The 14,889-nt window shown below is 38.9% G+C and overlaps 1 protein-coding gene across 2 annotated transcripts in view; it reads right to left on the bottom strand.

Moving 5' to 3' along the window:
- The window catches only part of LOC144341317 (uncharacterized), a 356,281-nt gene that overhangs the window by 2,958 nt on the left and 338,434 nt on the right, over positions 1-14,889 (bottom strand). For both annotated transcript variants that reach the window (XM_078004425.1, XM_078004423.1), the window contains one exon: positions 14,809-14,876. In XM_078004425.1, the coding sequence (XP_077860551.1) occupies positions 14,809-14,876 (68 nt within the window). The remainder of the gene's footprint in view (positions 1-14,808; positions 14,877-14,889) is intronic.

Below are 14,889 nucleotides of genomic sequence, written 5' to 3'. Positions count from 1 at the left end.
GCTCCTATGATTGCTCTGATCTTCATCATTTATAAGCTAGTAGAAACAAGGTGAGAAAAGTCAATGACAGGCAACCAACTTCACTTTAAGAAAGGATCTGGAAAATGTGCATATCACTTCCATTCACATTCCTTGGCTGGAACTTAGTCTCATGGCTACAATTAACTTAAAAAGAAAAAGAGAGCTAGAAAATGAAGTTTTTAGTGAAATAGCTATGGACCCAGTTATAACTCTGAGAAGTATTCTTTAAAGGAATGAGAGAATCTATATTACAAAACAATGAGCACTCTCACCACAGAGGATGTGGAAGGAGTATCTTTTCCAGAGATAGCCTAAAAATATATCTCATCTCAAATGTTCTTAATGTGATCTTGCTACTCCCACATCAAAAGATACAGTCTAATAACCTGTCTTGCATATGGGCTATTTGACCAATAGAATGTGGCAGAAGTGAAATTTTGTGACTTCTGGGGCTAAATTACAAGAATCTTCATAGCTTCTTTCTGTATCTCCTGGAATACTTATTTTTGGGATCCTCCTTTTGCAACCAAACCGTTCTAAGAAAACCCAATACACATGGAGATTTCTTCAGACATATGTAGGTTCTTTAGTCAGCAAACTTACCAGGGCTTTCAGTGGACAGTCACCATTAATCACCAGCTATATTAGTAACACGTTTTTAATATGCAGCCAAGATAAACTTTTAGATGACTCCAGGCTCAGCCTCCATCTGACTATGACTGCATGAGAGTCCCCAGAACAGATCACCCAGGTGTCAACCAGAGAATCGTCAGAAATCATAAGTTGTTTTAAACATCTACATTTGAAGTTTGTTACACACAAAAATAAACACCTGAAAAAGATAAGTATTTATTGTGGACATTGAGTAAAATCTCTGTCTTCATTCCTCTCTTGAGTTGAATAATGAATATTATGCTATCAAAAGGTAATCTGTTCCTTTCATATTTTAAGTGGTTATTTAAAACTAGATGTAGTGGGGCTACTTCAAGGTTCTTAGCTGGAATACCTTTCTTCCATTTCACTCTAGACCTTAGTCATTATTAAAATTCAACGGCTGCAAGGAGAGGAAGATTTTAGATGTTATCAGTCATTTTTGCCTTCATAGAAATAAAGGATTTATGAATCTGGGTGCTCCTGTATTGGGTGCATATATATTTAGGATAGTTAGCTCTTCCTGTTGAATTGATCCTTTTACCATTATATAATGGCCTTCTTTGTCTCTTTTGATCTTTGATGGTTTAAAGTCTGTTTTATCAGAGACTAGTATTGCAACCCCTGCTTTTTTTTTTGTTCTCCATTTGCTTGGTAGATCCTCCTCCATCCCTTTATTTTGAGCCTATGTATGTCTCTGCATGTGAGATGGGTCTCCTGAATACAGCACACTGATGGGTCTTGACTCTTTATCCAGTTTGCCAGTCTGTGTCTTTTAATTGGAGCATTTAGTCCATTACATTTAAGGTTAATATTGTTATGTGTGAACTTGATCCTGCCATTATGATATTAACTGGTTATTTTGCTCGTTAGTTGATGCAGTTTCTTCCTAGCCTAAATGGTCTTTACATTTTGGCATGTTTTTGCAATGGCTGGTACCGGTTGTTCCTTTCCATGTTTAGTGCTTCCTTCAGGGTCTCTTGTAAGGCAGGCCTAGTGGTGACAAAATCTCTAAGCATTTGCTTATCTGTAAAGGATTTTATTTCTCCTTCACTTATGAAACTTAGTTTGGCTGGATATGAAATTCTGGGTTTAAAATTCTTTTCTTTAAGAATGTTGAATATTGGCCCCCACTCTCATCTGGCTTGTAGAGTTTCTGCCGAGAGATCTGCAGTTAGTCTGATGGGCTTCCCTTTGTGGGTAACCCGACCTTTCTCTCTGGCTGCCCTTAAGATTTTTTTCCTTCATTTCAACTTTGGTGAATCTGGCAATTATGTGTCTTGGAGTTGCTCTTCTCGAGGAGTAACTTTGTGGCGTTCTCTGTATTTCCTGGATTTGAATGTTGGCCTGCCCTACTAGGTTGGGGAAGTTCTCCTGGATGATATCCTGAAGAGTGTTTTCCAACTTGGTTCCATTTTCCCCCTCACTTTCAGGCACCCCAATCAGACGTAGATTTGGTCTTTTTACATAATCCCATACTTCTTGCAGGCTTTGTTCATTTCTTTTTCTTCTTTTATCTTTTGGTTTCTCTTCTCGCTTCATTTCATTCATTTGATCCTCAATCACTGATACTCTTTCTTCCAGTTGATCAAGTAGGTTACTGAAGCTTGTGCATTTGTCACGTATTTCTCGTGTCATGATTTTCATCTCTTTCATTTCGTTTATGACCTTCTCTGTAATAATTACTCTAGCCATCAATTCTTCCACTTTTTTTTTCAAGATTTTTAGTTTCTTTGTGCTGAGTACATAATTCCTCCTTTAGCTCTGAGAAGTTTGATGGACTGAAGCCTTCTTCTCTCATCTCGTCAAAGTCATTCTCCGTCCAGCTTTGATCCGTTGCTGGCGATGAGCTGCGCTCCTTTGCCGGGGGAGATGCGCTCTTATTTTTTGAATTTCCAGCTTTTCTGCCCTGCTTTTTCCCCATCTTTGTGGTTTTATCTGCCTCTGGTCTTTGATGATGATGGTGACGTACTGATGGGGTTTTGGTGTAGGTGTCCTTCCTGTTTGATAGTTTTCCTTCTAACAGTCAGGACCCTCAGCTGTAGGTCTGTTGGAGATTGCTTGAGGTCCACTCCAGACCCTGTTTGCCTGGGTGTCAGCAGCAGAGGCTGCAGAAGATAGAATATTGCTTAACAGCGAGTGTATCTGTCTGATTCTTGCTTTGGAGGCTTCCTCTCAGGGTCTAAAACACCAAAAGCAACGGCAGCAAAAGCCAAAATTGACAAATGGGACCTCATTAAACTAAAGAGCTTCTGCACAGCAAAAGAAACTACCATCAGAGTGAACAGGCAACCTACAGAATGGGAGAAAATTTTTGCAATCTACTCATCTGACAAAGGGCTAATATCTAGAACCTACAAAGAACTCAAACAAATTTACAAGAAAAAAACAAACAACCCCATCAAAAAGTGGGCAAAGGATATGAACAGACATTTCTCAAAAGAAGACATTCATACAGCCAACAGACACATGAAAAAATGCTCATCATCACTGGCCATCAGAGAAATGCAAATCAAAACCACAATGAGATACCATCTCACACCAGTTAGAATGGCGATCATTAAAAAGTCAGGAAACAACAGGTGCTGGAGAGGATGTGGAGAAATAGGAACACTTTTACACTGTTGATGGGATTGTAAACTAGTTCAACCATTTTACATTTGAGGAAAACAGTATGGCGATTCCTCAAGGATCTAGAACTAGATGTACCATATGACCCAGCCATCCCATTACTTGGGTACATACCCAAAGGATTATAAATCATGCTGCTATAAAGACACATGCACACGTATGTTTATTGCGACACTATTCACAATAGCAAAGACTTGGAATCAACCAAAATGTCCATCAGTGACAGACTGGATTAAGAAAATGTGGCACATAATAAAAAAGGATGAGTTTGTGTCCTTTGTAGGGACATGGATGCAGCTGGAAACCATCATTCTTAGCAAACTATCACAAGAACAGAAAACCAAACACCGCATGTTCTCACTCATAGGTGGGAACTGAACAATGAGATCACTTGGACTCGGGAAGGGGAACATCACACACCGGGGCCTATCATGGGGAGGGGGGAGGGGGGAAGGATTGCACTAGGAGTTATACCTGATGTAAATGACGAGTTGATGGGTGCAGCACAGCAACATGGCACATGTATACATATGTAACAAACCTGCACATTATGCACATGTACCCTAGAACTTAAAGTATAATAGTAATAAAAAATAATAATAAAAATTAAAAAAAAGAAATAAAGGATTTAAGTTCGCGTGTTAAAAATGGGTTTGAGAGATGACTGGGCATGGTGGCTCATGCCTGTATTTTCAGCCACTTGGGAGGCTTAGGCAGATGAATCGCTTGAGGTGAGGAGATTGAGAACAGCCTGGCCAACATGGTGAAACCCTGTCTCTACCAAAAATACAAAAATTAGCTGGGCATCGTGGCGGGCACTAGTAGTCCCAGCTACTCGAGAGACTGGCAGGGGGAATTGCTTGAACCTGGGAGGCAGAGGTTGCAGTGAGCCAAGATGGCACCACTGCACCCCATCCTGGGTGACAGAGTGAGACTCTGTCTTTAAAAAAAAAAAAAAAAAAAAGATGGATATGGGATAGATTAGATTGCAGGCTTGAATATGTGAGGGAAGCAGAAAAGGAGACAGCAGGAATAAATGGGGACAAACTAGGAGCAATCAATACAAATTTTACTTCATAATTTTGTCTACAGCCTATTTCATATTCAGTAATCACTTATAGTAATGCAGAACCCCTAGGAGGACAAAAGAATCAACAAATTGCTTTATTGTATATCTTACAGATTTTTGTACTTCCATCATAGTGTTTATTGTTCTTTTGAATTTTTTTTATTTGTATTTGCATGGGTCCTGTAGTTATCAATAGGACGTAAGGTGAAATGTGCCATTGTTTACAAGTGATTACTTCCTCTAGTAGGCTTAGGTTCCAGAGACTGATCATTCAAAGAGGCTATATTATCTAGTTGGTTATACTTACTTATCATTAATATACCAATGATTTTTCAGTAACTGCTTGACTAGAGCATTCTTTGAAAATTGAATGAAGATTTTTCATTCATAATTCTTAAAAGGAAATTCAGATGAAGATCATCACCAAATTACATAGATATTTAATGATTTATATACTTGCATGATCCATACTATAATTAATTTTACATTTAAAGGTGTAATTCAGTAACAAAATGAATAGTAGTGCTTTTATTTATCAATTCTTATTACATTATAAGGAAACAAACCTTTTATATAGTGTGTATGTATCTATATCTATCTAGCTATCTGTCTATCTATATATCTCTCCCTGTGTTTTTGACAAAGAGTTATTAGTCTGAGTTGCTGAAACTGGAAATGTCAACAGTCTATTATTACCTCTTTCTTTTTTTTCTCTCCCTCTTTCTTCCCTTTTACACTCTTGAATTTATGAAGATGAAACTCTCTGAGGATTCAGTTATAGACAAAGCATAACTTGGGCTATGCAGAGAAAGAAGCCCAACATACCTTGTTTATATCATGCTGAAAGTGGATAGACCTGAAGATATCTATCTTATCAAAATTAAGATGTCAGATTTTTGTAACATGTTCAATCACAGAAAAGAGGAAATCAGACCTAATTTCCTTATATGAAAAATTTTTAGCAATCCAAAGTCTGCAAGTTATAATTCTGAAAATATAATATTTTAATCTTGAAGGTGATTGGTTGAAAAAGTCATTGTCCTTTCTGACACAATATATCATTACAAAGCCTAGCTATTCTGGAATAGTTACACCTACACTCTAGATCTGTGAACCCCTTTAGGATGGCATTCATCTTTGTGAGGCAGAAAACGTAGATACCAGTGACTTTAAGTGTAACAAGGAACAAATTTTCTCAAGAAGTTCAGAGATAACCAGAGCTAGTAATTTGGCTCCTATAAATACCTAAAAGACCTAGTCATTAGCAGCCTTGCTGGCTAGTTTCATCCTTATTTTCACAAAATTTTATTCCAATATCATATAGAGTGATCACACACTAGAGGGAAAAAAAGCAGGACCAGAGAAGGGCAAGGTAAATGCTAGATGGTTTGTATCTTTTTATGAGAAAAAACACTAATTTCCTATAAGCTCCAGTCAGTGAAAAACTGCTTATATTATTTTGGTCAGTTAGATCACAAAGCAACTAAACCTGGGAAATATGAAGGTGGGTACACTGTACCCCAAAACTAAATAGGGGTTTCCTTTGTAATAAAGGAGACAAAAATGGAGATTGGGCACCAAAAGCATCCTCTGCCACAGTCCTGGATGCCCTTTGTTCCTTTGAAAGTAAAGATTTTCTCAGGGAAAGACTAAAGGGGACTTTTAATTTCCAAAGCTTTGTCGAGAACTTTGCTATAACACGGTAACAGGGAAAAGCTTTGGGTGGCAAAAGTGATCAATCATGGAAAAGGAGTTGGACAGGTCAATAAATATAACACTGGCAAGCAGACTTTGATATATGAGGGAATAACACACTCTAACTTCCAATAGTGCTGTGCCAGGCACCTTGATGGGAAACAAATGCATCATTCAATATACTGCTTAGCTTGGAATTGCCATACATAAATGGGCAGCCACTTTTCATTACTGATAACAGTCAGAAGTGCTAAGATGAGCCTATCATCAGTGATGTGAGTGTCCTCGTGGGACAAGATATGACTTCTATGATTTTATTTATAATCACAGAATAATTTCAGGGACCAGCAATCATTAGCTACTATAACTGGCTCTGTCATTCTGCTAGAGATAATCACCTTTTTAAAATAATGATGGTGGGATATCAGGTATATGTGAATCTATTGTTTACTCCCTATGTCAAAAAAAATTAAATGAAGAGGTACCACCACTGAAGCCACATGGGAAGTAATATGCACCATAAATAGTTGAACGAAGGAACTGACTTTATCTCTAGAACTCTTATCATCATATTAATAGTCTTTATTTTCCACAAAATACCCAAGTAGATGGGAAAATTTAAAAGTTATTTTCTTTATATTTGTGAATCTGTCTTCCTGTGTATTGTTATTCTTAAATTATTGCTGTTTTTTTCTTTTTTATTGTTATAGTATAGTAGTTATATATTTAAACAGAAATTGATATGGAACTGCTTTAGCTGTTGAGTCATGTTCAAAATATTGCAATTGGTCAATATTGTTTAGTAAACATCCCATATGCTCTGACCTCATATGAAAATGATAAGAAAAATAAAATGAAATCTAAGGACATTCTGTCTCCTCAGGATACTTGTAATCTAATGGAGGTTACAGGACAAAATTTTGTGAAGAATGAATAATAGCAAGAAAGCATTATGGTACTGGCTCCTAAATAATACTTTCATACTTTTCCTCTTTTCCTGACCTCCAATTTGAGGAAGAAGCTTTCCTCATATTTACTTTTTATTTTATTTTTATTTTTATTTCATTTTATTTTTGAGATGGAGTTTTGCTATTGTTGCCCAGGCTGGAGTGCAATGGTGCCATCTCAGCTCACTGCAACCTCTACCTCCCAGGTTCAAGCAATTCTCCTGCCTCAGTCTCCTGAGTAACTGGGACTACAGGCATATGATAAAATGCCCAGCTAATTTTTTTGTATCTTTGGTAGAGATGGGGTTTCACCATGTTGGCCAAGCTGGTCTCGAACTCCTGATCTCAGCTGATCCACCCACCTCAGCCTCTCAAAGTGCTGGGATTAGGTATGAGTTACTGCGCCCAGTCTGTCTGTCTGTCTGTCTGTCTGTCTGTCTATCTATCTGTCTGTCTGTCTATCTATATATATATTTTTAAGTCCAATCCCAAGCTCTAATTCTCAGCCTTCAACCCACCTTAGAAATGTGCTCTGTCATAAATCTTCCCTCCTCTTCACCCAACCACACACACCTTTCATCTTCAGCTTTTTCCTATTCTTTGGTTATTTTCCTCAGCCTAGAGACTGGCATAGAATCTCTCATCTGCATGAGTGTGCTAGGACTGCCATAACAACGCACCACAAACTGGGTGACTTAAGCAACAGACAGTCTCACAGTTCTGGAAGCTAGAAGGCTAAAATCAAGGTATTGGCAGGGTTGGTTTCTTCCAAGGGCTATGAGGAAAAGACCTGTTCCAGGCTTCTCACCTTGGCTTGTAGATGGCCATATTCTCTCTATGCCCCTTCATAATGTTTACCTTCTATATGTGTCTGTGTCTGTGTCTGGATTTCCCCCTTTTTATAAGGACAACAGTCATATTGGATTAGGGCCCACCCCACTCTAGTATGACCTCATCTTAACAGTAATTACAGCTACAATTACCCTGTTTGCAAATAAGGTCAGATTTGGAAGTACTGGTGGTTACGACTTCAAAGTATAAATTTTAGGAGGACGTAATTCAATCCCTAGCTCCATCCCAGAAGATCTTCCCATCTTTTGAAATTCTGTGCCAGCTCTCATTTTCCCATTAGTGCCAAACTTCTTGAACGTATAAATAATTACTAGTTCTGTGAAATTTCCCTACACACGTTCCCATACAATTATATCCTTCCTGAAGCAGCCTTGTGAGATAGTATACAGTGAATGGTGTCACACTTTCATAAATAGGTGAAGTAACAAAGGCTTACAGATTTTAGGTGATTAGATCATTAGGCAAATAGGTGACTAATCCAGGACACAAATTCATGTTTTCTGAACCGCAAATTCCAAGATATTTTCAAAATCATATTCTTTTTCTACTTCTTTACCACCTATGCATATCTTCATTTCAGATCTTATGTTCTTTTTTTCTGCCTGACCTTTTGGTTCACAAATTTTGTTCAAAATATTTGGTTTTACAATGCTGTGTCATAAAACATAATGAAAGTTAAAGAAGTTAAAAAAAAATTTTTATATACTTTAAGTTCTGGGGTACGTGTGCAGAACGTGCAGGTTTGTTACATAGGTACAAACATGCCATGATGGTTTGCTGCACCCATCAACCCATTATCTACATTAGGTATTTCTTCTAATGCTATGCCTCCCCTAGCTCCCCACTCCCCAACAGGCTCCAATGTGTGATGTTCCCCTTCCTGTGTCCATATGTTCTCATTGTTCAACTCCTACTTATGAGTGACAACATGCAGTGTTTGGATTTCTGTTCTTGTGTTAATTTGCTGAGAATGATGGTTTCCAGCTTCATCCATGTCCCTGCAAAGGACAGCAACTAATTCTTTTACATGGCTGCATAGTATTCCATGGTGTATATGTACCACATTTTCTTTATCCAGTCTATCATTGATGGGCATTTGGGTTGGTACCTAGTCTTTGCTATTGTGAACAGTGCCACAGTAAACATAAGTGTGCATGTGTCTTTATAATAGAATGATTTATAATCCTTTGGGTATATACCCAGTAATGGGATTGCTGGGTCAAATGGTATTTCTAGTTCTAGCTCCTTGAGGAATTGCCACACTGTTCTCCACAATGGTGGAACTAATTTACCCTCCCACCAACAGTGCAAAAGTGTTCCTATTTCCCCATATCCTCTCCAGCATCTGTTGTTTCCTGACTTTTTAATGATTGCCATTCCAAATGGTGTGAGATGGTTTCTCATTGTGGTGTTGATTTGCATTTTTCTAACGACCAGTGATGATGTTTTTTTTTTTTTCATATGTTTGTTGGCTGCATAAATACCTTCTTTTGAGAAGTGTCTGTTCATATCCTTCACCCACTTTTAGTTGGGATTGTTTTTTTCTTGTAAATTTGTTTTAAATTCTTTGTAGATTCTGGATATTAGCCCTTTGTCAGATGGATACATTGCAAAAATTTTCTCCCATTCTGCAGATGGCCTGTTCACTTTGATGATAGTTTCTTTTCCTGTGCAGAAGCTCTTTAGTTTAATTAGATCCCATTTGTCAATTTTGAGTTTTGTTGCTATTGCTTTTGATGTTTTAGACGTGAAGTCTTTGCCCATGCCTGTGTCCTGAATGGTATTGCCTTGGTTTTCTTCTATGGTTTTTATGGTTTTAGGTCTTACGTCTAAGTCTTTAATCCACCTTGAGTTAATTTTTGTATAAGGTTTAAGGAAGAGATCCAGTTTTAGTTTTCTGCATATGGTCAGCCTGTTTTCCCAACATCATTTATTAATAGGGAATCCTTTCCCCATTGCTTGTTTTTGTTAGGTTTGTCAAAGATCAGATGGCTGTAGATGTGTGATGTTATTTCCTAGTCCTCTGTTCTGTTCCATTGGTCTATACATCTTTTTTGGTACTAGGACCATGCTATTTGGTTACTGCAGCCTTGTAGTATTGTTTGAAGTCAGGTAGCAGGATGCCTCCAGCTTTCTTCTTTTTGCTTAGGATTGTCTTGGCTCTGTGGGCTCTTTTTTGGTTCCATACAAACTTTAAACTAGTTTTTTCCAATTCTGTGAAGAAAGTCAATGGTAGCTTGATGGAGATAGCATTGAATCTATTAATTACTTTGGGCAGTATGGCCATTTTCATGATATTGAGTCTTCTATCCATGAGCATGGAATGTTTTTACATTTGTTTGTGTCCTCTCTTATTTCCTTGAGCAGTGGTTTGTAGTTCTCCTTGAAGAGGTCCTTCAAATCCCTTGTAAGTTGCATTCCTAGGCATTTTATTATCTTTGTAGCAATTGCGAATGGGAGTTTACTCATGATTTGGCTCTCTGTTTGTCTATTATTGGTGTATAGGAATGCTTGTGATTTTACCACATTGATTTTTTACTCTGAGACATTGCTGAAGTTGTTTATCAGCTTAAGGACATTTGGGGCTGAGATTATGGAGTTTTGTAAGTATACAATCATGTCATCTGCAAACAGAGAACATTTGACTTCCTCTTTTCCTAATTGAATACCCTTTATTTCCTCCTATTGCCTGATTGCCATGGCCAGAACTTCCAATACTATGTTCAATAGTAGTGGTGAGAGAGGTCATCCTTGTCTTGTGCTGGTTTTCAAAGGGAATTCTTCCAGTTTTTGCCGATTCAGGATGATATTGACTATGGGTTTGTCATAAATAGCTCTTATTATTTTAAGATACGTTCATCAATACCTAATTTATTGAGAATTTTTAGCATGAAGTGGTGTTGAATTTTGTTGAAAGCCTTTTCTGAATGTATTGAGCTAATCATGTGGTTTTTGTCATTGGTTCTGTTTATGTGATGGATTACATTTATTTATTTGCATATGTTGAACCAGCTTTGCATCCCAGAGATGAAGCCCACTTGATCATGGTGGATAAGCTTTTTGATGTGCTGCTGGATTTGGTTTGCCAGTATTTTATTGAGGAGTTTTGCGTCGATGTTCATCAGGGATACTGGCCTAAAATTTTCTTTTTTTGTTGTGTGTCTGCCAGGTTTTGGTATCAGGATGATGCCGGCCTCATAAAATGAGTTAGGGGGGATTCCCTCTTTTTCTGTTGTTTGGTATTGTTTCAAAAGGAATGGTACCAGCTCCTTTTTGTATCGCTGGAAGAATTCGGATGTGAGTCCGTCCAGTCTTGGAATTTTTTTGGTTGGTAGGCTATTAATTACTGCCTCAATTTCAGAACTTGTTATTGGTCTATTCAGGGATTTGGATTCTTCCTGGTTTAGTTTTAGGAAGGTGTATGTGTCCAGGAATTTATCCATTTGTTCTAGATTTTCTAGTTTATATGTGAAGAGGTGTTTATAGTATTCTCGGATTCTAGTTTGTTTTTCTGTTGGATTAATGGTGATATCCCCTTTCTCATTTTTTATTGCATCTGTTTGATTCTTCTCTCTTTTCTTCTTTATTAGTCTAGCCAGCAGTCTATCTATTTTGTTGATCTTTTCAGAAAAGCACCTTCTGGGTTCATTGATTTTTTTGAAAGGCTTTTCATGTCTCTATCTCCTTCAGTTCTGTTCTGATCTTAGTTATTTCTTGTCTTTTGCTAGCCCTTGAATTTGTTTGCTCTTGCTTCTCTAGTTCTTTTAGTTGTGATGTGAGGGTGTCAATTTTAGATCTTTCCTGCTTTCTCTTGTGGGCATTTAATGCTATAAATTTTTTTCTACACACTGCTTTAAATGTGTTCCAGAGATTCTGGTACATTGTGTCTTTGTTCTCATTGGTTTCATAAACATCTTTGTTTCTGTCTTCATTTCATTATTTACCCAGTAGTCATTCAGGAGCAGTTTATTTGGTTTCCATGTACTTGTGCAGTTTTCAGTGAGTTTCTTAATCCTGAGTTCTAATTTGATTGCACTGTGGTCTGAGAGACTGTTATGATTTCTGTTATTTTGCATTTGCTGAGGAGTGTTTTACCTCCAATTATGGGGTCGTTTTTTAGAATAAGTGCAATGCAGTGCTGATAAGAATGTATATTCTGTTGATTTCGGGTGGAGAGTTCTGTAGATGTCTATTAGGTCTGTTTGGTGCAGAGGTGAGTTCAAGTCCTGGATATCCTTGTTAATTTTCTGTCTCATTGATCTGTCTAGTGTTGACATTGATGTGTTAAAGTCTCCTACTATTATTGTGTAGGAGTCTAAGTCTCTTTTTAGGTCTCTAAGAACTTCTTTTATGAATCTGGGTCCTCCTGTATTGGGTACAAAAATATTTAGGATAATTAGCTCTTCTTGTTGCATTGATCCCTTTACCATTATGTAATGGCTTTGTCTCTTTTGATCTTTGTTGGTTTAAAGTCTGTTTTATTAGAGACTAGGATTACAACTCCTGCGTTTTTTGTTTTTTTGTTTGTTTTTTTTTGTTTGTTTGTTTGTTTGTTTTGCTTTTCATTTGCTTGGTAAATATTTCTCCATCCCTTTATTTTGAGCCTATGTGTGTCTTTGCATGTGAGATGGGTCTCCTGAATACAACACACTGATGGGTCTTGACTCTTCATCCAACTTGCCAATATGTGTCTTTTAATTGTGGCATTTAGCCCATTTACATTTAAGGTTAATATTATGTGTGAATTTGATCCTGTCATTACGATGCTAGCTAATTATTTTGCCCGTTAGTTGATGCAGTTTCTTCATAGCATCGATGGTCTTTACAATTTGTCATGTTTTTGCAGTGGCCAGTACCAGTTGTTCCTTTCTATGTTTAGTGCTTCCCTCAGGAGCTACTGTAGGGCAGGCCTGGTGGTGACAATATCTCTCAGCATTTTCTTGCCTGTAAAGGATATTTTTCTTTCTCCTTCACCTATGAAACTTAGTTTGGCTGGATATGAAATTCTGCATTGAAAATTCTTTTCTTTAAAAATGTTGAATATTGGCCCCCAACTCTCTTCTGGCTTGTAGGGTTTCTGCAGAGGGATCCACTGTTAGTCTGATGGGCTTCCCTTTGTGGATAACCCAACCTTTCTCTCTGGCTGCCCTTAACATTTTTTCCTTCCTTTCTACCTTGGGTGAATCTGACGATTATGTGTCTTGGGGTTGCTCTTCTCAAGGAATATCTGTGTGGTGTTCTCCGTATTACCTGAATTTGAAAGTTGGCCTGACTTGCCAGGTTGGGGAAGGGGAAGTTCTCCTGGATAATATCCTGATGAGTGTTTTCCAACTTGGTTCCATTTTCCCCATCACTTTCAGTACACCAATCAAACATAGGTTTGGTCTTTTCACGTAGTCCTATACATCCTGGAGGCTTTGTTCATTTCTTTTTATTCTTTTCCTCTAATTTTGGCTCCTCACTTTATTTCATTAAGTTGATCTTCAGTTTCTTATATCCTTCCTTCTGCTTGATTGATTCAGTCATTGATACTTGTGTATGTTTCACGAAGTTCTTATGCTGTGTTTTTCATCTATATCCGTTCATTTATGTTCTTCTCTAAACTGGTTACTCTAGTTAGCAATTCGTCTAACCTTTTTCCAAGGTTCTCAGCTTTCTTACATTGGCTTAGAACATGCTCCTTTAGCTCAGAGGAGTTTGTTATTACCCACCTTCTGAAGCCTACTTCTGTCAATTTGTCAAACTCATTCTCCGTCCAGTTTTGTTCCCTTGCTGGTGAGGAGTTATGGTCCTTTGGAGGAGAAGAGGTGTTCTGGTTTTTGGAGTTTTCAGCCTTTTTGTGCTGGTTTTTTTCCTGATCTTTGATGTTGGTGACCTTCGGATGGGGTCTCTGAGTGGTTGTCTTTTTTGTTGATATTGATGCTATTCCTTTCTGTTTTTAGTTTTCCTTCTAACAGTCAAGCCTCTCTTCTGCTGGTCTGCTGGAATTTGCTGGAAGTCCACTCCAGACCCTGTTTGCCTGGTTATCACCAGCGGAGGCTGCAGAACAGCAAAGACGGCTGTCTGTTCCTTCCTCTGGACGGTTCATTCCAGAGGGGCACCTGCCAGATGCCAGCAAGAGCTCTCCTGTATGAGTTGTCTGTCAGTCCCTACTGGGAGGTGTCTCCCAGTCAGCATACATGGGGGTCAGGGACCCACTTGAAAAAGCGGTCTGTCCCTTATCAGAGGTCAAATGCTATGCTGGGAGATCTACTGCTCTCTTCAGAGCTGTCAGGCAGGGACATTTAAGTCTGCTGAAGCTGTGCCCACAGCCACCCCTTCCCCCAGGTTCTGTGTCCCAGGGAGATGAGGATTTTCTCTATAAGTCCCTGACTGGAGTTTCTGCCCCCTCCCCCCCCCACCCCCCCAGAGATGCCTTGCCCAGAAAGGAGGAAATCTGAAGAGGCAGTCTAGCGACAGAGGCCTTGATGAGCTGCCATGGGCTCTGCCCAGTTTGAAATTCCCTGTGGCTTTGTTTACACTGTGAGGTTAAAACCCCCTACTCAAGTCTCAGCAATGGCAGATGCCCCTCCCCCTCACCAAGCTCTAGCATCCCACATTGACTTCAGACTGCTGTGCTATCAGTGAGAATTTCAAGCCAGTGGATCCTAGCTTGCTGGGCTCCATGGGGGTGGGACCCGCCGAGCCAGGCACCAGAGGTCTGCTGGTTGTGAAGACCGTGGGAAAAGCATAGTATCTGGGACGGAGTGCACTGCTCCTCCCGGTACAGTCTCTAATGGCTTCCCTTGGCTAGGAAAGGGAAATCCCCCAACCCCTTGTGCTTCCCAGGTGAGGCAACGCCACACCCTGCTTCAGCTTGCCCTCTGTGGGCTGCTCCTACTGTCCAACCAATCCCAATGAGATGAACCAGGCACCTCAGTTGGAAATGCAGAAATCACTCACCTTCTGCACCAGTCTTGCTGGGGACTATAGACTAGAGATGTTCCTATTTGGCCATCTTGCCAGCAGACCTAAAAAATAATT

The sequence above is a fragment of the Macaca mulatta genome, chromosome 6 (genome assembly GCF_049350105.2).
Source record: "Macaca mulatta isolate MMU2019108-1 chromosome 6, T2T-MMU8v2.0, whole genome shotgun sequence".
Taxonomy (NCBI): Eukaryota; Metazoa; Chordata; class Mammalia; order Primates; family Cercopithecidae; genus Macaca; species Macaca mulatta.
Note: the sequence above shows the minus strand (reverse complement) of the source record. Positions and strands in the feature narration are given on the sequence as shown.